Source organism: Quercus lobata, chromosome 3 (genome assembly GCF_001633185.2).
Source record: "Quercus lobata isolate SW786 chromosome 3, ValleyOak3.0 Primary Assembly, whole genome shotgun sequence".
NCBI lineage: Eukaryota > Viridiplantae > Streptophyta > Magnoliopsida > Fagales > Fagaceae > Quercus > Quercus lobata.
In genome coordinates this window covers 20037258-20063262 of record NC_044906.1, presented here as the reverse complement: position 1 = coordinate 20063262, position 26005 = coordinate 20037258, and the positions used below count along the sequence as shown (strand labels likewise).

Genomic DNA, 26005 nt, shown 5'->3' with positions numbered 1-26005 from the left:
ACAATGGAGGGTGGGAGATTTGAACCCTAAACATCTTCATTAGAAACACTAGGAGGTGTCAATTAAGCTATAATTCTCTTAGCTGCTACTTTCAGTTTTAGAATGAATTTGTATCAAATGAAAATTTTTTAATCTATCTAGGAGAACTGTAATTAATTTGCTGCTAAATCATTTTTTGAAGGCTTCTTAAGATGACTTCTAGGAAATTGTGTGCAGGAGATGTGAAGAATGCTCATTTGAGTAACGCATCCACAAACTTGAGACTATTCAAGGCAGAATTACTGGATTATGACTTCATACATTCAGCAGTTGAAGGGAGCATTGGAGTATTCCATGTTGCTAGTCCAGTTCCAGTTCCTTCGACCACAGTACCAAACCCTGAGGCAAGAATACCTATCTATGATTTCTTTTTCCCCAATTAATAAATAGTTTTGCATGAATTAGTACAAATCTACTAAGATGCCCTTAGTAATATAATTATATTACCTTCCTAAGCCATCATGTGTCTGTGAGATTTTGAGCTCAGAAGTGTTTAACAATGGCGAAGAATCAATAACAGAAAAATGAACGAGAGAGAGAGAGAGAGGAAAATGTAAAGAGAATTTCTGGAAATGAATGAATTGATTATCTAAGCTCAGTAAGCAATACATAATACAGAGCTCTTATTTATAGAGCCTGAGAATACATACAAGGCTGAACCTTCTAGAACATCTATCCTAACTGTATTGTAACAACCCGAAATAACCATCTCCGATAATCAAGGAAGGCAGTTATGATCCAGTCTGGAGCTTCCCTCTACCTTCAGTTCTAGGAAGAACAAAACGAGTTCTTGAACTTGGAAGCTTGATTCTGTGAGGAAGATAGTGTCAAAACGGTGACGTTTGTGTTTACTTAAAACACACCGTTTTACTAACGCGTGTTTCCTTCTTTACTAGAACGCACCGTTTTACTAACACCATTAACCACACGACACCGTTTTGGGTCTGTTTAAGTTACCGTTGGAGAAGTAGCCATTAGACTTCATCTTCCTCTTTGTTCTCAGATTTGTGCTCTGTCTTCACCATTTGCACCTTATCTCTAACATCCCCCCTCAAAACCATGGGGTCAAGGGACACCATGATTTTGGACCTGAGATAAACAAATTGAGAGGTAGAGAGACTCTTAGTGAAAATGTCAGCGAGTTGATCGCCAGTAGCAATATATTTCACTTGAAGATCCCTGCGCAAAACCTTCTCACGAACAAAATGGTAATCAACCTCCAAATGTTTGGTGCGGGCGTGGAAGACAGGATTAGAAGCAATTGCCAAGGCAGAAACATTATCACACCAAAGCTTTGGAGCAGTAGGGAGAAAAATGCCCAGATCTTTGAACACCTGGCGAAGCCAACATAGTTCAGCAGCTGTAGAAGCCAAGGCACGGTACTCAGATTCAGTAGAAGAGCGGGATACTGTGTCTTGTTTCTTAGCACTCCAGGTAATAGGGTTGTACCCAAGGTAAGCAATGAAGCCAGTGGTAGATCGTCTATCAAAAGGATCACCTGCCCAGTCTGAATCAGAGAAGGCAGAAAGAGAGATAGGACCAGGTTGAAGGAGAATTCCAAAATGGAGAGTGCCAGTGATGTATCGAAGTATGCGTTTGGCAGCAGTCAGATGAACATCTGTAGGGAAGGACATAAACTAACATACTTGATGTACAGCAAAACTCAAATCTGGTCTGGTGAAAGTCAAATAATGGAGAGAACCAACTAGACTTCGATATTCATGTGGATTAGAAAGGAGAGAACCTTCATTGGGCACCAATCTGAGATGAGGAGCACAAGGAGAACGTGCAGGTTTGGAAGACTGCATTTGGAGTTTGAGGAGCAGGTCTTGAGCATATTTGGTTTGAGTCAGAAACAACCCCTTGGATGATCTGGTGATTTGAAGGCCAAGAAAATAATGAAGGGGACCCAAATCTTTAAGCTCAAAGGCTTGACTAAGCTGAGCTACCAGAGTGTCCAAGAACTTGGGATTGTTACCAGTGATGACAATGTCATCTACATAGACTAAGAGATAAACCACAAGAGTGCCATGATGAAGGATGAATAGGGAGGAATCAGCAAGAGAAGCCTGAAACCCCATGTGCAACAGTTGAGTGGAAAACCTCTCAAACCAGGCCCTGGGTGCCTGTTTAAGTCCATAGAGAGACTTCCAAAGTCTGCATACATGATTAGGACAAGAGGGGTCAACATACCTAGGAGGCTGCACCATATACACCTCTTCCCTCAAAAGACCATGCAGGAAAGCATTCCTAACATCCAATTGCCTTAAAGGCCAGTCAAATTGAACAGCAAGGGAAAGAATGATTCTAACTGTTGGAGGTTTAATGACAGGGCTGAAGGTTTCCTCAAAGTCCACACCATATTGTTGATGAAAGCCCTTAGCAACCAATCTAGCCTTATACCTATTGATGCTGCCATCACTGTTGAGTTTAAGCTTGAAGACCCACTTGCACCCAACAACATTCTGAGAAGTAGAAGGAGGGACTAAAGACCAAGTCCCTTGTCTTTGTAAGGCAGCAAACTCCTCATCCATGGCAGCACACCACTGAGGAAATTGGACTGCAACCTTATAAGAGGGAGGTTCAGTCAAGGTATAGTCAGGTTTGAGGGCCTTAGAAGAAGACTTGGAGAGCGTGGCAGACTTGACCACTGACAAAGGTTCATCAGTAATGGCCTGAGCAACAAGTGCCTTTGGCTTAAAAGTACCAACCTTAGACCTTGTAACCATAGAATGTGTGTTGGTAACAGCAGGAACCTGAAACATAGGAGTCACCTGTGGAGCAAGAGGGTAGACAGGAGGAATAGGTGTGGGAATGGATAGTGTCAAAACGGTGACGTTTGTGTTTACTTAAAACACACCGTTTTACTAACGCGTGTTTCCTTCTTTACTAGAACGCACCGTTTTACTAACACCATTAACCACACGACACCGTTTTGGGTCTGTTTAAGTTACCGTTGGAGAAGTAGCCGTTAGACTTCATCTTCCTCTTTGTTCTCAGATTTGTGCTCTGTCTTCACCATTTGCACCTTATCTCTAACATCTACATATCACTATTTCATTAAGTCTGTTATACCAAATTTTATTCTTACCTTTTAGTATTCTCTGTTATATGGTAGTCTTTGGGATAAGTGATTACTATCTCTTATTTAGAGTGAAAAGGAACTCTACATGTTGGGTTCTACCTGTGGTGGTATTAGATGTTAAAGAAATTAACTTAGCAGCTTCTTCTCAATTCATTTAAAAAACATTGTTGATTTTTTCTCTCTTTGGTCTAATAATTGTCACAAAGTCTCAGTTGGCAACTGCCCACAATCCTCCCAAATGAATTCCTAATACCAACCCAGTGATAGATTCGAACTCTTGCATCCAAAGCAAGAATCATACGGCAATGGAGGTGAACTCTCTAGCTTTGCAAGATCTACTTCCCTTGGAGCATGCAGTATATACACTATAGAAAAGTTTGACGGTTAAACAATTCTACTTCAAAACCAAGTTTCAATTCTGATCTAAACCTGGAAAATAGCCAGAATGCCTACCTCTTGCCCAACTCAGAGCATTGAGGCTCCAATACTTCGGCCCTTGGTCTTAAGTCTTAACTTAGTTCCGTACTTGATGATGACAAAATCTCTTGCCTCGGTCTGTTCAATGCAAAATTCTCTTATTACTAGTTGCAAAATCCAGAATAGAGAATTTAACTCTAAGAAAGCATTGTCAAATTCAATTTAATGAACTTATCTGGGACCAACAACGTGAGCCACTAGCACAGCCTAAAGCCTTTTTATTTTTTATTTATTTTTTTAATAGAGAAGAAAAGTTATAAACTTATCCAAGAAATTTTTAAATATTTTTTTCTTTAGCAATTTAGGGATTTTTAAAAATCATAGTTGTTTCTTTTTTTTTTTTGTTTTTTTTTGTTTTTTGGGAAAACTTTTAAAACTATAGTTAGCTTTACCAGTACCATGGTATACAAATTGAAAAACCAATTCAACTAGTCAAGATTTATGTTTTCCTAATTAGGCCCTGCTATCAATGGTGATCACTTGTCGATTTGGATTGATGTGTCTATCAATACATCACCCAAATTGAATAGATGGTTGGAGGAAAAAGGATCTCATGTTTCTATTATATGTTGCAAGTTTCTCATCAATCATGTTTTGAAAGAGTCATTGCATAAAATGGTGTGAGTGTCATAAAAGTTTCGTTATACAATAGAAACAAGAAATATCTTCTTCAGTTGGGGGGTGAAATTTACTACCAACCGAGAGATTTGGTGGAGTTGACTACACCACGCTTTCACGTGAAATGTTGGATCTTGATCGAGTCCTTAATTTGGTCTTTCAAGGTTATGAACTTTATTTTTTAACATAGTTGAGTTTGTTTTTGACAAAAATGTCAAAACTTTTGATCCACACAATGACACATTTTTCCACAATTTATATATTTGTCAATGTGTGAAAAGAGGATAATCACAACTTGCCGCATGTTTAAATTGCGTGGACAAGTTCATTTTGTGTTCTTAGACTTTTGACTACATTTTATTGTTTTTTATCAATCTTTTGTAGATAGGATTTTTATTAATTATTGTACACCTAGATAAGCCATTTTTAGGTCCATAAAAACAGTTTGGGCCGCCTCTTTCCCTGGTCAGGGTAGTAACTATGGACTATTCCTCATCTATCTCATCCAACACAGTTGGGTTAGGTTAGGGATGGGGACATGGGGTGGGTCCTTTCGGCCTTTTTATAGTCCCTCGGTTCTTCCTTTCCGCCAATAAACACTTAAAAAACTAAAAACTTACATTGGGAAGCAAAAAGAGAGAGAGAGAGAGAGAGAGAGAGAGAGAGAGGAACAGTGCTGTTGCGTGTTGACTTGTTGAGGTGGGTGAGTGTTGGAAACTGGTTTTGGAAATGGCAGCTGAGAATGAGAAGGGAAGAGTTTGTGTAACAGGAGGAGGAGGGTTCGTTGCTTCATGGGTCATTAAGCTACTTCTCTCCAAGAACTATTTTGTCCACACAACTGTTAGACAACCCGGTAAATCATTTCCCTTGCCTTCTCTCTTTTTCTTTCTTTTCTTCTTTATGTATTTTTTTGATACTGTTAAAAGTTTGGGAAAGGAAAAGGTATTTTTGGCTCTTACTCAGTTTGCCTGACTTGATAACTGGTGGTATTACTCTTTCATCAATCTTGCAATTGCCTATTATATTGTTTCAACTTTCATCTTATAATTAAGTGCTCGGAAAATAATTTCTACAGCTTGTGACATGATGTAATCTTTGTTTAGTATCCGGTCGGTTCTTAAGGGAAAAGAAAAACAAAATGAAACTGCTAATTCAAAATGAATTATAGATAAAAATAGAAACAGAATATATGCTAATGTACAATTTTATTTTTTATTTTTCCTTTCTAATATAAAATTTTGCTACTACTTTCACAGCAATAAACTTACTGGGCTGTTGATTTTTTTTTTTTTTTTGATTAGTAACAACTTACTGGGCTGTTGACTTAACCCACTTATGTGTGTGAAGGAATTTCATTTTAATCAGAAAAAAGAGAAACGGATATTTCTCATGTCTGTTGCAAATGGAATAGACTCAAGTTTTCTACATGTTCTATTTGTTTGAAATGAAATATAATCATGTTAAATACTTTTAAGAAACAACAGGACTGACTTTAAAGAACTATCAAAAGTCAATATATAGTAAGAATTTTATTTCCATGGGATGACCCATATAAACAATAAATGCCATTTTCCACTTTCAGTTCTAGTTTTAGAACAAATTTGTATCAAACAATTTTATTTTATTTTTTTAAAATCCCCTCTATCTAGGAGAACTATAATTAATTTGCTGCTAAATCATTTTTTGGATGCCCCTTAAGATGAACTTCTAGGAAATTGTGTGCAGGCGATGTGAAGTATGCTCACTTGAGTGAATTTGAGAACGCATCCACAAACTTGAAACTATTCAAGGCAGACCTACTGGATTACAACTCCATATGTTCTGCAGTTGAAGGGTGCATTGGAGTATTCCATGTTGCTAGTCCAGTCCCTTCTACCGCAGTCCCAAACCCTGAGGCAAGAATACCTAACTATGACTTCTTTTTCCCCATTAATAAATCGTTTTGCATCAATTAGTACAAATCTACTAAGACATCCTTAATAATATAATTATATTGCCATCATTATGCATAGAATTTTTTTTGCTTTCCCTTTCACATTCTTTTCATATATCTTTTGTTAAGGTAGAAGTGATTGAGCCTGCTGTAAAGGGCACACTTAATGTACTGAAAGCATGTGTTGAAGCAAAAGTTAAACGGGTTGTTGTTGTGTCCGCTCTTGCTGCTCTGATGATGAATCCAAGCTGGCCCAAGGATCAAGTGATTGATGAAACTTGTTGGTCTGACAAGGAATATTGTAGAACTACAAAGGTAACTGACCACAAAATACAATTGTATGTTGAGCTTGTAGCTCTATTTTGTACATCATGTGATTCCAATACAAATTTAGTAAAATTACTTGCATACCAATTCTGAAATATAGATTCTGATAAATTGTTTCTATATGTATACTGAATGACCTAATTCTAAATTTTTCTAGAACTGGTATTTTCTTTCTAAAACGGAGGCAGAAAGTGAGGCCTTTGAATTTGCAAAAGGAAGTGGGCTTGATGTTGTAACTGTATGTCCCTCCCTTATTTTAGGGCCGATTCTGCAGCCTACAGTGAATACAAGTAGCTTGGTTATCTTTCAACTTCTGAAAGGTACTTGCCTGAAGCATATTATCTCTATTGTAATCTTCCCGTGCTTTTAAATGTATGAATGCTAATAATAATAAATATGTATATAATACATGTCACCTTTTTTTTTTTTTAATTTTTTTTTAATGTTTAATAATTTTATATACTGGTGAAAATGTGTATCTCACCCTCTACATGTATTTATGAAACAGACTATTAACATCTCAAGTTAATGTTTCATGCTTGAATTTTTTTTTTTTTTAGACTCAGGACCATATTTCTAGGATTCCTGCTTCTTCTGATTTCCATCTCTCTAATTGTGCCTTGCTTTGCCACAAGTGGCACTAGTGATTCTGATTAATATATTAGAGAGTTTAGTTTTCCTCCTAAGTCATGGCTTCTCTAAATCTTTTACCACATTATTACCCTGCAGATGGGTGTGAGTCACTGGAAAACAAGCTTCGATATATTGTAGACGTACGTGATGTAGCTGAGGCACTACTCCTGGCCTATGAGAATCCTGAGGCTGAAGGAAGATACATATGCATGGCATACACAATCAAGGCAAAGGATGTGGTTGACTTGCTAAAGAGTATATACCCCAACTATAACTATCCAAAGAAGTAAGTTTCTCTATTGATGCTATTTATTACTAAGGTAATTTTTCAAAGTGGTATGTATTTATTGATCAACATGGTTATGTGGTCATGCAAAAGGGTGAACAACTACCGATCATCCCCTAAATTTTTCCTTTGCCAGTCGTTTATGTAACATATTTGCCTGTCTCAACTCATTGATTCTGGACTTTTTGCTTGTATTGGCAGCTATACCGAAGTGCCAGAAGAACTAAGGTTCAGTTCTGAGAAATTGCAAAAATTGGGTTGGAGTTTCCGGCCATTGAAGGAAACTCTAACTGATTCCGTTGAAAGCTTTCGCAAAGCTGGACACGTTGATTGAAAAGCAAACGACAGTTTGGCTTAATGCAATGATTGCAGATTGACCCCGAGTTTGGATAATAAGTGATTATCAGAATTAATTATGTTATATCAAGTTTTATTCTTAATGTTATTATGCTCTCCTTTGTGGCAACCTTTTGGGATAATAAGTGATTATCAGTTTGAATCCTATTTTCATTCTACCTCTTATTTAGAGTAAAAAGGAACTCTATGCGTTGGGTTCTTTCTCATTGTGGGTGTATTTAGGCTCACATGGAGGATGTGGATTGAGGTTGACACAATGTGGGTGTGGCGTTTTACACTTAAAACTTTTACAGCTTAGTCCGCTTAGTCGAACAGAGAGCGAGTGAATATATTTATACCTTGGTGGTATATATATATATATATATATATTTTTTTTTTTGAGGGATGGTGGTATATTTCTTCACCTCTCTAGCATTGCAACATCTACTTCCCTTGGAGCTTGTAGTGTACGGAAATGATTATTTTAAACAATCCTACTTCAAAACCAGTTTTGATTCTGATCTGAACATGGAAAATAGCCCAAATGCCAACCTCTTGCCCAACACAAAGCTTTTATAAATTATAAGATCACAACTAATTTTATACTTATTTTCATAATTATCCGATGTGACTGTTGTTAATAATGAAAAAAAAGAAAAGAAAGAAAGAAAAGAAGAGTTGTGAGTCCAGTCAAAGTTTGCCATAAAGGATTGTTACAAAAAATGGATGTAGGATTAGTTTTGGTCCTAGAATAACTCTTTAGAATATTTCAGTCCTTGGTTGAGTTCATTTGATCCAAGTGTTTTTTATTTTTATTTTTTTTGAGAGAAATTAAATCTAAGTGTAGAATGGGTTCTTGTGGCTTCTTTTAAAATTAAGCCGACCAATTCCCATGCATCTGAAGTCTACCATTTGTTCGAGTCTTTGTTATCAAGTGAAAAAGGCTTTGTCAATTGGATATATTGTACATTTAAAATTTTATTTCTTAAATCTAAAATTGTACATGATACCAACTAAAAAAAATTATAAAAAGAAAAAAATAATTTTATAATACTCCGTAAAATTTAATCCGATTTAGGAAAGAGACCAATTTTAAATGAAGAGACCTTCGTTTCGTTTTAATGTAGTTTTTTTTTTTAAGAAGAGTTCTGAATTTTAGTTAGGTTCAAACTTAAACGTTAAAATAAATACCAAGGAATCGTGACTTATTCATTGGGTTTTGATTATCTAATTTGATTGATTACTTTAATTTTTTTATTATGGCGTACTCAATTTTGTTTGGTTAAAACAAATATAAATGAATGAACTATGTCACATTTTAACCTTGTTAAGGAATCACAATTTGACTCCCTAAAACCGCTCTAAACACAGACCCACAGGGTGCAATGTCAAATCTCATAAAATATTTGAGTATGTCTCCCTCGTCAACAATTGATTTTGAGGTGGAGAATCTATTTATTTGATTTTAAGTATCTAATTTGGATGGTGACTATTTCATTTTTTTTCATATATATATAAATATATATATATATATATATCTAAAAGCTGAAGCGTGGCAATTATTGTTGTTACGCTCCTGTTGAGTCACCTCATCCGCCATATCATTAGTCTTTTTCATATTTATTTTTTAAATTTAATTTGTTTACAATATTAACTATATAAATATATTGACTTTACAAATTCATTTTAGGCGGTTTTAGCTTTACAAATTCATTTTAGGCGGTTTTAACTTTACATATTCATTTATTTCAATTTTGATGTTATAACTAAATAATAAATAAATGGAAAATCAAAACAAAAGTGTTGTCTACCTGTATTCCTTTTAGGCGGTTTTAAATTTAAATATCATTTTGCCCTTTTATCTTCCTTATTTTGGCTCTTCTTATTCTCATTATCTTATTATAAATTTACCACTCGATCTCTTCCATTATATGCATATATTTCCTATACAAAAAAGTCTCTCTCTCTCTCTCTCTCTCATTTTTTTTTTTTCATTTTTGGTTGAATTTTTTTTTATATTATTTTTCTTGCATTTCTACCTTAGATTGATGAATGTTTGTGTTTTTTAGAATTCTACTTTTGATTGCTTATAACTGAAAAATGAAATCAATGAAGAATAATTTTTTTTTTAAATTGTCTATAAAAAATGTATTCACAGGTCTTGCTTAATCATTGATGGTAGAAAAGATACAGCATGATAGTTGCCCATAGGAGGATCTCAAACTAGAGGTTTGTACTATCATTGTCCTGTTATTGACTAATTCATATGTGTTTCTTGATGCAAATATATATATATATATATATATATATTTTTTTTTTTATCATTTTATTTACAACATTGAATACTTTTAATGAATGATGTTTGTTGTTGATCTAATTTGGAAAAAAAATTCATATTATAATATGTTATTGTGGGGGCCGGTTAATCAATAAATTATTAAAATCGTGTTAATTGGGCCCGTGACCCATCCGAGGACGTAAAACTGTCCGAGGAGGCCCATATCAGGTTATAAGGGTAACCAAACGAAAGGAAGAGTAGATATCACGTGAGGTGAGTTCAATATTCGTCCGAGGACAAAATCCTTCTTGGCAATATTAGTCCGAGGACGACCTGAACGCCACATTATTATAAACGCACTTCGGAACTACGTTACCACTAAAAGTGGGACATGAGACCAAGGATAAGAAAGAAAAGGTAAACAAATATCTTTAACAACAGCTGTCTCTGCATTAATTGCTTCTCAACCAACTTTCTATCCGCATTAATGTGGAGGCGATGCTTGAACAATGATGAGGCAGCTTTACAGCTGCTGGTTGGAGGTTCCAGAAGGTCTTGGATGGGACAAGAAGGGATCCCCGAACCCAACCTACACGTGTGTGGTGAAGATGACACCAAGATGACAGTATATAACATGGAAGAATGCATTGAGAGAAGGGATCGAAACTTCTGAACAGAGAATACTTAGAAGAAAACCTTATGAACTAAAGAACTGAACTTGTTTCAAGGAGAAATTGATCGTTATATCAGTGCTAATCCACCTATAAACGTGAGGTTGAATCGTTTTTCTTTTAGAGTTAACCTAGTTCTTTGATATCCATGCTCTACAAATTTATTGTTTGGGCCTTTAACGTTCAAACCCAATACGAATTTGGGATTGTTACAAATTGAGTCCTTACAGTTATATTTTGTGTTGTTGTCAGGTTTTAGCTTATTTGGAAAACTACAAGATAGTTTGAACAAGCTGATGAAGAACAGTTAATTCAGTTGAAGACAATGGTCTTTGTGCAATTTCCTTTCACCATTTAAAAATATTTTGTTTAACAAAATTAGTAGTAAATTGTTATTTATTTTTCATATCATGTTCTTAAATGCTTGGGTAATTGTTTTAAGTATTTATGAATATTTTATATTATTCTTCATCTTCCTTATCTTATTTAGTGTATTCTTACAGTTATATTTTGTGTTGTTGTCAGGTTTTAGCTTATTTGGAAAACTACAAGATAGTTTGAACAAGCTGATGAAGAACAGTTAATTCAGTTGAAGACAATGGTCTTTGTGCAATTTCCTTTCACCATTTAAAAATATTTTGTTTAACAAAATTAGTAGTTAATTGTTATTTATTTTTCATATCATGTTCTTAAATGCTTGGTTAATTGTTTTAAGTATTTACGAATATTTTATATTATTCTTCATCTTCCTTATCTTATTTAGTGTATTCTTTGAGAATTTTAAGAAAACAAATTCAATTTTGTGTTTAAAATTATTTATTTATCTATTTATTTTTCACATATTGGATTTGAAGTTAGATTAGACCATGATAGATACTTCTTTTTCAAAAAAAATTTCTCCACTTTTTTCCCCTTTGGAATTGTATTCTTTGTTTTTTTTAAAGGAAAAATGGTTACAATCTTTTATTTTTCCCTTTCTTTTTATTTTAAATTGTAGTTTTGATAAGTTTTATTAATTTTTTTAGTTACATTTCTTGGTGTTTTTGATTGTATGGTAGAAAAATTGGGTTTGAGAAAGTTTATTTAAAACTAAAAGAATAATTTCCAAATTTTATATACTTTTTGATGATACACAAAATATTATAAAGAAATTTTATTAAAAAAATTAATATTTTCACTAACTTACTTTTTGAATTCTTGAGAAAAATTGTATTGTTTTGATTTTGGTGCAACAAAAATTATATATATTACATTTGTGATTGTCGAAATAATAAATGAAATTATGATTATGAATTACATTATTATTTAATAAATTAGTTCAAATTAAAAAATATATATATTAATGAGATCACTCTAAAAATATTATCATGCTCAATGCGCGGGGTTCGTGACTAGTTATATATAAAAGCTAAAGCATAGTATTTATTGTTGTTATGCTCTTGTTGAGCCACATCATCCACTCATTTTTAACATTCTCTCTTATTTTTAATTATTTTTCTATTATTAATTTCTAAACTTATTGTAACTTTTTTCATCTCTTTTACCTTTTCATCTCCCCACTACTATTTATCTTAATATCAATTTTTCTCCATCCCTTTATCTTTTTTTATTTTTTACTTTTCTTATTCCCCTCCTCTTACTATAAATTTATAATTCTCTTTTCCATTATATTCATTGTTAGTGGCAGCTCTAAAAATTATTTTTAAGGTGGTTATTAAAAACAATTATATTAAAAAAAATTAATAATAATAAAACTTGAATATATTAACATCACAAAATAAAAACATATGAAAATACATAAAGTTTTAAAATTTCCTTTCACAACTTTTCATATTTTGAAATCATTGTGTGATATGATAGTTTCACTATCAATGTTATCAGCTACATCTTTTTTAATGTACACAACCAAACAATTATTAAACTATTGATCTCACATTCAATTACTAACATATTGCCTAAATAAGTACTAATATAAACAAAATGCATTATCTTTTTGAAAAAATATATCACATAAATCCAATAAATTCGGCTAAAGACTAAAGCAAAAACTAACATATTAGCTATTTAAAAAGAGTGCATTTTTTTATATAAAAAAAATAGCGATTTTAAAATATACTATTTGAAAACACAATTTAAAAAATCACAATTAAACGTTTGATTTGGGTTTTAAGCTAAATTGTTTGTTTGGGAAATTTTTGAGAAGTGCTATGTTTACAATATTTTTTCAACATTTTCATAACAAAGTCTAGGTGATAAGCTTTTACTGGTTCTAATTTGAACTTACCACTTAAATTATTTTTTTGTTTACCAGTAACAACTTAAAATATTGCGAAAATATTGTGAACATTGCATTTCTTGCAATTTTTTTGTTCAACATTCAATGGACCAAAATGTTGGAGAGGTTGAATTTTATTTTTAATGGGCTCAATTTTTATTAAGGGTGTTTAAGTTTTTTTTAGGGTGATCAAGTTTCTTTTAGGGTGGTCCAAACATTTATATTAATTTAAAATTCAAAATTTTTTAAGGTATATTAAAAAAAAAATGATTTTTTTATTCTTTTTTGCAACTCTACTTTATATTAATGAATCATTGTGATTTTTAAAACTCTATTTTGGGTTCATATGTTTTGGTGTTGTATTTTTTAGTTCTCAATCACAAGTAGTCTCTCTCTCTCTCTCTCTCTCTCTCTCTCTCTCTCTCTCCAGTAAAATTTTGAGAATAAATTATAAATATTCAGTATAAGCTTGATATGAGTTTTGATTACCATGATAATCTCTTTTAAGATAATGAATAATTTGAATAATTTATTTAAATAAAAATTATACATACATATGTGTGTGTGTGTATATATTTGCTTAAATGTATAATCAACCTCATGCAATTCATTTAAAAGTAATGACTTTAAAACAAATTAGTCGCAAACTCGTGCGATGCACGGGATAGTTTTAAATCAAATGTTAACACGTTCAGATTTAAACATCTCTCTAATTTCAATTATTGAAAGCTAAATTGACTTTGATATAAGATGAAACATGTAATATTATGAAGTAATATTAAAAATGAGATAAATACAGATATTATGAAATAATATATTACAATGAATGGATGAGAATTCTACTCCGTCAAATGAATGGATGGGAATTCTACTCTGTATGGATGGGAATTCTCAAGTATGGATGGGAATTCTGCTCCGTCAAGAAACTCTTTGACTCTTTTGAAGAAATTGACAAAGCAATTTAGCTTGATAAAATGACAGAAGTACGTATTCTTTAGTTTAGCAAAATTACAAATATGATATTTCAGATGTATATGTTGTAATACATTCCTCAACCTGTTCTATTGCTACATTCAGTTTCCACACAAAAAAATTCAAATTGATTATCACCATTTTAATATCTATTTAAAATATTGAAGATGTAACTCACTTCAAAATATATTATCGTCAAAACACACTACTAAACTCAGTTACAAAGTTCCAAACCTGAGACTTATCTAAGCGTGTGCACAAACTCAATTACAAATACAAAATGAACACAGCTAAAACAACACATATTAAAATAATAAGCCAACAGTAAACTGTTGAAGTTACAGAAACCAACAACTGTCACATAAAAAGCTAAATAAATCCCTCTAGAATTACAAAACAGCTGACTTCACTATCTGCTGCAAATGCAATTCACAGAGTTCCATCTTTGGGGTAGCCTAAGACAACGAAGCACCACATTCTACTATTGGTTATAACGTATCACACCACTTAATTCCAAGATACATCTTTCAATTTATGATACAGAAAAGAAAATAAAGCTCAATACATAAAATTTTATCAACATATACTCAAAAACATTTTGCAAAAAATAGTAAATTGACCCAAAACCACCTACTCAAATCAATAATACATTCACAAAAGAAAATTCCCAAGTATATGTATAATGGTTTTTTTTTTTAAGGATTGAAAAGAAGTGGAGCAACTATTATGACAAAGAATTCCATTAGCGTAATCATATTTATAATGAAAGTGGCAGAACACAAAATGCTTTAGAAAATACCAGGTATTGACACATAGATGGCTAAGAAAGTGAGTCCACTTAGAAGCACTCTGCTTCATGGAATAGGATATTCTCCAATTACTAATTCTCATGGCCCTTCAAACCACCCATGGAGCAATGAATTTTAGACTCGAATTGGAAACATTAGAAGAAGTAAAGGGAAATCCATAAAGCTGGATTGTTGGGGTCATCTATAAATATATATATATATATATATATATATATATATTCCATTGAGAGTGAAAGAAGACCAGCTATTTCAAGCATAACCTAATCTTTAAAACGTGAACTAATTCAAAGTAAATTATTTTGAAGTAAACAAAAGTAGATCAGATCCCAAGTCATAATTCTGACATCAAATTGATTGAAAGCAAGCATAAATGCAGACCAACCATAGACTATCACTAAACAAATTCAAACCCATAGCTCAGTTTCCACACAAAAAAAAATCAAATTGATTATCGTCAAAACGTAGTACTAAACTCAGTTATAGAGTTCCAAACCCAAACTCAATCAATTACAGATACAAAGAGAAACGCAGCTAAAATTACAATTTAATCAACTCTAGAATACAAAACAAAAATCAATGAAGCTGGGGTAAAAAATCTCAGAAAGGCTAAGAATAAAAGCTAAACTAAAAGCTAAGAAATCCAAACTAAACGAATACCATACCTTTAACCCTAATAAAACCAAATCCAAATATCTAAATCTAAGATAACAAAAATTAAAATACCTGCATTGGTAGCGGCTTTGGCGGTATATGACGGTGGTGGGAGGTTGGCACTTTTTGCCACTGAAGGAGTGAGAGAGTGCCCATGGGATATGGTTTAGGGGTTTTGAGAATTGAGAGAGGCAGAGGCTAGAGAGAACGACATAAGAGAGAAACGGTGTAAAACCTAAAATAAAAAGGAAAAATAAAATAGTGGTAGAATTGGGTTCCGGTTTATAAAACCTAAATTAAAAAAGAAAAATAAAATAGTGGTAGAATTGGGTTCCGGTTTTAAAAATAAAATAGTGGTATTATTATTATTATTATTTTAATATTGTGCTGATGTGGAAAATTGTGGGAGCTTCAAAAGTTTCGGTTTTATATATATATATATATAGATTAATAATTGCCCTAAAAATTACATTTGAATATTCATAGCTTTTTTTGTTTAAAAAGACTTTCAATTAAATTTAGTCGTACTAGATTAAACTAAAATGCTATATTGATATGGCTCAACAAAAGCACAACAATAATAAATGATATGCTTGGCTTTTTAAGTATAGCGTTTTACACTTTTGCTTTTATAGCTTGGTCGAACAGAGAGCGAATGATTATATTTATACATTGTTGGGTATATTTCTTCACCTCTCTGGCTTTGCAACATCTACTTCCCTTGGAACTTGTAATGTACAGAAATGATTATGTTATACAATTCCTCGTCAAAACCAGGTTTTGATTATGATATGAACTTGGAAAATGGCCAGAATGCCAACCTATTTTATCCAACACAGCTTTCATGGGGCTCATAATAATAAAAAATTATAAGAGCACAACTAATTTCTCACCATTTTCATAACTATTTGTTGTGGTTGTCTATGGGTGCTTAAAAAAATAATAATAAAAAATGATAAATTTATGTGAAAGTGACGAAAGCATGTCATAGTCTGCCACCATTTGATCTAAAGTGCAAAATGGGTTCTTTTGGCCATTTAAAAAAAAAAAAAAAAATTAAGCCAACCAATTCTTGTGCATATGAAGTCTACTTTATTGGAACCCTCGTTATCAAGTGAAAAAGGCTTCAGAAAAGGCTACTGTAACAAACTTGTAAATTTACATAATTATACACTAACTAATATAGGTCATTTTTAGGTAAAATTGTGCAAATTTGACACATTTTTCTATTATACACCCACTGATATGAATGCTATAGCAAGGTCATTTTTAGGTAAAATTGTGCAAATTTGACACATTTTTCTATTATACACCCACTGATATGAATGCTATAGCACTACGTTTTTTTGCTCTCTCTCTCTCTCTCTCTCTCTCTCTCTCTCTCTCTCTCTCTCTCTCTCTCTCTCTCTCTCTCTCTCTCTCTCTCTGCTTGGGCTACCTCTTTCCCTAGTTAGGGTAGTGACTATGGACCATTCCTATCTCGAACAAAGTTTTTCTCCAAACTAGTTTAGAGAGAAATTCTTCAAACTTCTTATATATTTCTTTTTTGAGTGTGAAGTTTGAAAATCGAACCGTTGAATTTCATTTTTCTTATGCTCTTAACATGCATATCAAATTTTGTTCAAATCGGATGTAAATTTACTATTCGATTGATAAACTTATATTTTATATGCAATTTTAAATCATAAAAACTTGAAATTTTAATATTTGTTTAATAGCATAGCAATTGATATTTGACATTCTTCAAATTTTACAAGCATAAAGCCCAAATGATCCCTGACCACAACCCCTATCCCAACACTGCCAACACTGTTTGTGGATATAGCATTTTCCTTTTTTTTAATGGTACTATGGGTGTTCATGAAAAATTCCAATGTTTTTTGGATTAATTAATTTACCTAGATAATTGTTCTCAAAACTTCTTCTAGGTGTCCAAAATGGTGTTATTTTAGCATTTTATATATCTATGTGTGTTTATATATAATCTCTCTAAATATCAATATAGTGGGTTTTCTCATTAAAATACATTCTTTCTCTTTATCTCTTTTTTCATATCTAACTCTCTCTCTTCTTGATTTTCTTTTGTTCATATCAATTAATTGGCAAATACATCTTAATTATAGAAAAAACTAAGGTTTTGGATTAAACAATATTTTGGAGGATATCACCAAGTCAAGGAATTTTGTAACTAAAATGGTTCAACCATTTGCTCATCATACATATTAGGTTTGAATAATGTGCATATTCAATCAAAAGAAAAAAAAAGTGCATATATGTTTGTTTGTTGATTTATATAGAAATTGCATAAGCATACATTTGCTTATATATTTAAAAGTGTTCACTAACTATTTGGGTAAATAACAATGGAAAAAGAACTTTTAATTGATAGTAGACTCGCTAAAGAAAGAGAACGTTGAGTTAGTCATTATCTAATTTGGTTCAAATGTAAACTTCTATTAAGTAAAGAAATTCAATTCTTTGATAATACCATATGTCAGATTTTAGACCCCTTAAACAATTGATTAAACCTAGATAATTAGCCAAGTTGTTACTTAGTCCAATTAAACAAGTCTAGGTTATCACAATATAAAAGATCAAATCATGTAAAGTAGGGAAAAATAAATAACACAAGATATGATCACCTAGGAAACCAAACCGGTAAAAACTTGGGGAGGATTTGACCTAGCTATCCTCAAGGTAAACTTGAATCCACTATCTTGAAAGAATCGAAGTTCATACAATAAGACTTACAAGCCCCCACGCTCGACTTCTTATTGCTACCAACCAGTAGAACTTACTGACACGATCACGTGCAAGCTCCGAATCCACGGACTCCTTCTTTCTTGGATTCTTACCAGCTACAAGCACACCCGCTTGTGTATTCTTTAAACTTTAATGGCAGCAACTGAAATGATCATCAAGGTGTAGATAAATCTTCTCCTTGAAAACCCTAAGCTTGTGTAAAGGAAAGCTCCTCTAGATCTCACAAGAGATTTACACAAACCGCAAATATGAGCAACACTAAAACGTGGCTAGAGTTTGCCTTTTATATTTAGGACAAATAAGAAACCCTAAAAACGTTTTAAAACAAATAGGGCTGAGTTGGACAAATCTGCAGAAAAGCATTCTGCCCGAGCTTCGATCGGTCGAGCCTGTCGTTCGATCGATCGAACCAGGTCGAAAGGCACAATGCCTCCTGCTTTAACTCGATTCCAACTTTACATTGACACACAACTTTGAGCCAGCTTAAACACTTCTAAACACATTGTTTTGATCATGGTTTGCCAACAATATATATTAGAGTTCTAAATACATAAAATCCTAAACTTTAGAACCTAACACCATATTCTTATGAAATTTATGTAAAGAAAAAAAAATTATAATTTTCTAAAGACTACTATTTACACGTTTACAAATTAAAAAAAAAAAAAAAAATCCTTACAAAGCATGGGTTAACAAGTAGTTACCTTAAAACTTTAAAACTTTTTCTTTTTTGAGGGGGAACTTTAAAACTTTTTAATTTTTGATTAATTGCACATATCAGTTTTAAATATAATTATGGTATTAACTATTAAGCAATTAAGCTCCAAAGAGAACTAACAATAATAATAATTCTAAATTAACATGGTAATAGTCTTATAAAAAAAAAAAATGGTAATAGTAACTATTACCAGCAAAAAGAAAAGTTAAAAAGCCTTACCTTTGCTTTAGTTAGGATACTAGGAATTTGCTGTTAAAAAAAAACTTAGTTCTTTTTTCTTTTTCCCGTAGAACAAGTGGGAAAACGGGATTTAAAATCAAACATAAGAAGAGGCAAAAAGTATCATTAAATCATAAGATTTTTTTTTTTTAAATTTTTAAGTCCAGCCGCCAGTTGCACTGTTTATGGAACATGAACAGTCAATTAGTGAATCAGGTCAATGAACAGTAAATTCATTAATGAACAGTATCCAAAATATATTTTTTTATTGTTTTCAGTTTTCAGCAAAATAAGTGTGCCTTTGGATACAGCTGAAATGATTTTTCAGCTACGTCCAGCGTTTGTTAGTGTGTCCCATACATTGTTTACGGGATCCACAAACCTCTTTTTTCAGCAAAACTTTTATTAAAAATGGGTTTCACAACACTATTCACACTTTTAAAAATTATTTTGCTATAGTATTTTTAGTTTTCAATAATAAGCAGTATCCAAACAGACTCTACTGTTGTAGAAAGTAGAGTTTTAACTAAAAAGCTTTTTTTATTCTTTTTATTGTTTTGAGTGTTTGGAAAATTACACCAGTCATCAAAGTCTTTCCTAGGTTCATGATAAGGCATCAAGTGCTATACATGTACAAGTGTTTGAAATGTGCAAAGTGAGTGGGAGTTGCACTTGTTGTATCTATGCATATATACATTTAGGTCGTAATATGAGTAATCCAACTTTAATGGTTGTATAATGAAAAATGATTAAAACATTAAAAATTAAGTTTTAGCGGCTTGTTTGAGCGAGCTTAAGGTGTGCTCGAGTAAAGTTATTGTGCAATCACAATGCCAATTGAGAAACAAAAATCCTAGAATAACAAACAGATGGCCTAAATGGTATTTCAAATGAGCTCACTTGAGAGAGGCTCAAGTGAGTACATGTGGATTATATAGATGTATATATGTAAGCTTGAGTGAGGGCTTACTCAATGCTTGCTTGAGCGACATGGTTACATAATATGCAAATTCTACAAAAAAATAAAAAAGAAAAAAGAAAAGAAAAGATAAAAAGAGAGACTTTTCTTAGTCTTTAAAGGCGAGAGCTATAAAGAAGCCAAACTTTTTTAGTATTGAATGTTTGAACTTGTCAAATAGTCTAAAAGCTTGAGCTTTACTTTACTAAGCTTAAACTCGAGTTTAATATCATGATCTTGAGCTCAAAATCCAATGCAAGTACATTATCAAACCTATATTAAGCATATTATCAAGTTTATTTTAGTTAGATGGCTAGTCCCAACTCCCAAAAATTAAAACTTTATATGAGTTTATTTTGTAAACTCATATCAAGCCCATAAAAGAACTTAGGTTTGGCTTTTTTTATTTTATTTTATTTTATTTTTTTTATAATAATTATGTATTATTGTTTATAACCCTATTCATGAACATTTCCCCCTCTCCTCTTATTTTTGCTTAGACTTGACTCAGGTATTAAAGAAGCTTAAATTAATTATGGCTCAAGCTTATTTATCATTAAACAAATATGAACAAATTTTTTATCAAATCAAGCCTATGACATTTATGAATGATTTGGTTTCCCTATTAACAATTAGTAACAACCAAAACGTGTTTTAGAGTGTTTTATCAAATCAAGCCTTGTATCAATCAAAGTAACTTTTCAAAGACAAATTCTTCATTTTGTTTAACTAGTCATCCATATTCGTTTTTTGTTAATTTTTTTTAAAGCTTTTAGAAAGCTTTTATAGATTTTGCACACCATTAGAGAGAAATTTACAGGATTTTCCAAGATTGCTAGCGGTAGAATCCCGGGTTTGGTTGTATCCTAGAAGCCTCCACACCCTCTCTCGTATTCCATTCCCATCTCTCACGCCGCTTAGCTCCAAGCTCTGTAACTCGGTACCTCTCTCTCTCTCTCTTTGTGTCTGTGTTTGGTTGCTGAGAAAACAAGGTAAAGTGAAGGAAATTGAGTTTCTGAAGAGGATATGATATGAAACAACATGGGGTTTTGTCGTTTTTTATGTTTAGATTTTTGGGTTTATGAAAAGTTTTGTTTTTGTTTGTTGTTTTAACTTTTAATTGCGTTTGTTGTTTTTGGGTATTTTACACAGAGGCCAAAATGGTTGTAATAATCTACATTTTGTTTGAGACTTTCGTTGATTCATGACGTAACTATTCGAAATACTAAGATTCTGTAACTGGAATTGTCTTACTTTCCTAGGTTTTAATGTGTGTGTGACATTCTCTGTGTGCATGTATATATGGTAGTTTATATATCAAATATTAGCTCAATTGATGGTTATGTGTAGATGGGATTTGCTGGATGATGTTTATGGTTCCTGTATTGACCCAATAGTGTAGTACTTCACATTTATTTGTTTATATATGTATGTATATGTGGTTTGCTTTTAATTTTAAATGACTCTTTTACATGGATTTAATAAGCAAAATGTACATTTATGTATGTGTGATTTGTGTATGTATAGGGAGTATGTAATTTGCATTCTAGATGCGTATTTCAAAGGCATTTGGTATTCAATTGTGTGAATAGAAGAGGGGAAAAAAAATAGTAGATGCATGTGCATTTTTTAGGGGGAGGGGAGTGTTTGCTTTGGTGCCTCTATCAATAAATTGTTCTGAGGTATAATGCAAGTTGAGTTGAGGTAGTAAGTATGTTGTTTTGTTTATCAGTGATTCATACAAATAAATTTGATAAGTATGTTTTATTTTGTGTGGATTATAGAGGATAATCGAAGATGAGTCGAGGGAGTGCACCAGTTCCCAAGGGGAAGAAGAAGGGAGTCTCGTTTACTGTTGACTGTGCAAAGCCAGTGGAGGACAAGATCATGGACGTTGCATCCCTGGAGAAGTTTCTCCAGGAGAGGATCTAGGTTGGAGGCAAGGCTGGTGCTCTTGGCGACACTGTCACTGTAACCCGGGAGAAAGAGCAAGATCACTGTTACTTCTGACAGTAACTTCTCTAAGAGGTAATTTTGATTTGTTTCCATATCTGATGTATGTGTAAATATATATTTTCCACTTATGAATATCTTTATTGATGTGTATGAGGCTAATGCTCTAATGTTATTTGGCATCTGATTATTGGACACCTATTTGAGCTGGTATGAAATTCATGGATTCTGAGTTACTTAGTGGATTTTTTATGTATAATTTAGATTGGCATTTGCATAAATTTGCATCAAGCTCAATCTAAATGTGATCTTTTATAATGATGAGTGTTTGGGTGTTTCTTAGGCAAATTGTAGGCTTTTTACATACAGTTTCATTTGGATTTAAATTGTGATTTGTGTGTATCAGACTATAATAGAAGAAGGAAATAAATCAATTTAGCTCGTCCCTAAGTGTTCTGGGTTAAGGCTTTCTTCAGTTTCCTTTAATTATATTTTTGAGCTCAAGTGCAGTGCAAAAAGCCATAGAACAGGCTTATTTTTTTACCTTTTCTTTGGTTAGAGGATTTGAGTAATTTATCATTATTTTATTTTATTTTATTTTTACTTGAAGAATATCAAGTTGCTCTGAGGATGATAAAACCACTAGTAACTATACTTCTTTTTCTTGATTCTGCCTTTCATACTCTGAACTTAGTGATATTTTGTTGTTCAAATATGTTTGATTATTCATAATCTGAGAGGAAGGTTTGCATGATGGTTCTCATGGACTACTGAGGTGTGTACTGTGTGTCCAACAAGCAAACAGGGTTGTCATGGATATCCTTTAAAAAAAAAAACAAGTTTGACCTCTACTAAATCTCAATTCAACTTTTCCAATGAAGATGGTCCCTTGCATTTTAGATAAAGCGTGTAGTTAATTGAAATTTCATGTAATCTTCAAATTACTCTTTTGTTTAGGTACACAATAGAGCCTCCATGTGATCATAGGGTGTGTATCTAATGATCTAATCAAGTGTTCTGGAGAGGATTTCCTCTTGATCGTGTAGTTTTTTCATTCACTTTATTATTCTTCTGGCTGAGCAAATGCACTAATTTTTGTTTCATAAAATAAAGGAAAAGGTAGGCATTCTTGGATGCTGCCAGTAGTTTTCCAAAAAGACCTGTGTAGCTAAACTTGTTCTCTTTAAAATGAATGAGATTTAGTAATTTTTAGCAGCTGTAAATGGGCGAATACACACCTGTCAAAATGGTTGTTTAATGCATTCAGAAGCCTGCATGTGTATCATGGTTGGTTTTAGCTTGTGGAATGATCACATAGGCTGAAGTCAGAGTGCAAGAAAGGGGACCCTTTCAGTAAAACTGAAAGCAAAGCTTTATGTTAATTGTCTGTCTGTCTAATTATTTCATACTTATCAAGAGTTTAAGTCAACTCATGGACACAGGCATTCATGCCTCTGATCATGATTATATGCAAAGGGAAGATATCTTATGTGGCAGTTCATAAGCATCCTTAATCCTCCGTTGACATAGTTTGGGGTGTTTGGGTAGTCTTCTGTTCATTTGAACTGTCGTGTTGCATTTTTTATCAGGGTGTTGTTTGTATAAACAGTTGGGCAATTTCCTTGAGTACTTTTCAAAGTAATTGGAGATTCTTCTATGTTGTCTCATGTATTGTTGTGTCTATTAGAGAAAAATTGTTTCAGCTGTTGCTGTTGGCAATGCTGTTTAATCTTGGGTTTTTCTACTGCTAAACATCTGTTCTTTTTCCTTGTCTGGTTCAGGTATCTGAAGTATTTGACAAAAAAGTACCTGAAGAAACACAATGTGCGTGATTGGCTCCGTGTGATTTCTTCAAACAAAGATAGAAATGTGTATGAACTTAGGTACTTCAACATTGCTGAGAATGAAGGGGAGGAAGAAGATTGAACTTCTGAATTGGCTTAGTCATTTAAGACTCTCATTTACCTTAAAACTGCCATTCAGGGGTCTTTTGTTTTCTGCTTAGTGTTGCCTTTTGGGATGCTGCTTTTTGATGAAACTGATGTGGTTTAACAATTTTGCTGATTAAATTAGAGATTTTACAATATTCCTATTTTGTTGGATTGGTAATATAGAAAGTCTGTCATTGTTGAATCCAGCTTTGTTGTTTTGATGCATTGAATTGGAGTTCCAAGCAACTTGTTTGAGGTTACAAATTGTGCTTGATTCTTTCTTTTGCATACTTCTCCACCTTTAATGCATTACTTACGAAGCCTTGTTAGTACATAATTATAATTTTAAAATGTTGTACTTAAAAAGACATGCTTACTAGCTCTATGGTATTATTTATCTAGTTCCTTTGTTGTGAAACCAATGGATAGGACGTCAGCAGGCTGCCTTTAATTTAGTTGTGGTAAATGTTGACAATGGGTGCATTTATTAAAAGAGCTCAACCATCATTTTTTTTTTTTTGAGCAAAAGAGCTCAGCCATCTTAATGGTCATGTTTGGATCCTTAAATCTAAAATATATTAAAGAGGGATTAGGGTCCCATGTAGTTTTTTATTATTATATTTTTTGGTTTTAGTTTTAAAATAGACAGGATAGGATTTTGTTTAAAAAAATACTACTAGTTTTGTTTCTTCGCCTACCATTTTTTTACATGGAATTCATTCCCCTTCCAAATAAAGGCAAGGGATACGTATAACATCAAAGTATGAGAATAAAATATGGATCTCCAATTCTCTATCTTCAAATTTTAATTTTTAAGTAGAGATTCTTATTTGGTAGAACTGACACATTTGACTTTGCATGTTAGAAATTGGGTTTCACTTGCGTCTAGCCTTCCTAAGCCTTAGGGATGACACTAGGACACGAGCACCAGACAGAATGCCTTCAAACATCTAGAGAAAATTATATTTTACTATCATAAACTATACTCTAATTTACAATTTGCATCCTAAATTATTCAAATTCAAGTCTACGTTTTGCACCATAACCTATGATCCTTGTTACATTTTGCACCTTGACATTAAATTTACTTTATTCTTTAACCTACAAACTATATAATACACAATTTTAGACGAAATAAATACACATGTCAATGGGAAAAGCCCTTGGGGCCATGACTGAAAGGGTCCCGTTACCTACATCCCTAGCTGTGGTCGAGGCTTTGGCCTGTAGAAAAGCTTTGATTTTTGCAAAAGAATTGAGTATTTTTTAGTGCAGTTTTGAGAGGATGCAGAAATTATCATCACGGCCGTTCTAACTGGAGATTGTGGAAATCCTGAGTATGGTAATGTGATTAGTGATATCCCGTTTCTTTCTAATGGTTTTCGAAGTTGTAATTTCTCCCATATGAAACGCATAGGCAATTTAGTTGCCCATTTTCTGGCCAGGAAAGCTAATTCTGGTAGTGAGCTATAGCCTACAGGTTTGGATTGATTCCTGTCTTGATGATATAGCTCCTCTAGTGACTCTTGATGCTTTGTAATCTTTGTCCTTTTATGAAATAAACTAGACCTTTAGATTTGGATTCTAAAAAAAAATAAATAAATAAAAAATACACAGGTCAATAATTTATTCGTTTGTAGGAATATATATATATATATTTATATATTTTGTGATACAAGATAGAAATTATACTCTAACCTAATTTAAGTGTATATGTTATTGGGTTACACGTGTGAGTGAAGTCCTACAGTGAATAAAGATGAGAAGAATAAGTAGTTAATACTTAATATAACATAATTGAATACATACTCATTGGACTTAGGTCTTTTTGGGTTAAAGTGTGTCTCTATATATTATATTAATTATTCAAAAAAGTTCCCCAAGGTATTTATCTCCCTAACAAGCGCCGGTATCAGAGCCCATGTGATGTGGGCAAAGGTGGCAAGGTTATCGAGGTTCTTTTCATAGTTGGAGCAGGAACGGGGTGTGTTTATTTGAGGCAGAGACTCACACGTGAGGGGAAGATTGTTGAGTTACACGTGTGAGTGAAGTCCCACATTGGGCTTAGGCCTT

General features: G+C 32.7%; 1 protein-coding gene and 1 pseudogene across 1 annotated transcript; both read left to right on the top strand.

Annotated features, from left to right (window-relative positions):
* The first annotated feature begins 4770 nt into the window (after positions 1 to 4770).
* Positions 4771 to 7937, top strand: LOC115979938 (cinnamoyl-CoA reductase 2-like). The gene is made up of 6 exons (XM_031102057.1): positions 4771 to 5072; positions 5945 to 6114; positions 6282 to 6467; positions 6637 to 6799; positions 7209 to 7398; positions 7600 to 7937. The coding sequence occupies exons 1-6, from the start codon at positions 4949 to 4951 to the stop codon at positions 7730 to 7732; spliced, it is 966 nt and encodes a 321-aa protein (XP_030957917.1). The 5' UTR covers positions 4771 to 4948; the 3' UTR covers positions 7733 to 7937.
* Positions 7938 to 20801: 12864 nt separating this feature from the next.
* Positions 20802 to 23928, top strand: LOC115979939 (annotated as a pseudogene).
* The last annotated feature ends 2077 nt before the right edge of the window (positions 23929 to 26005 follow it).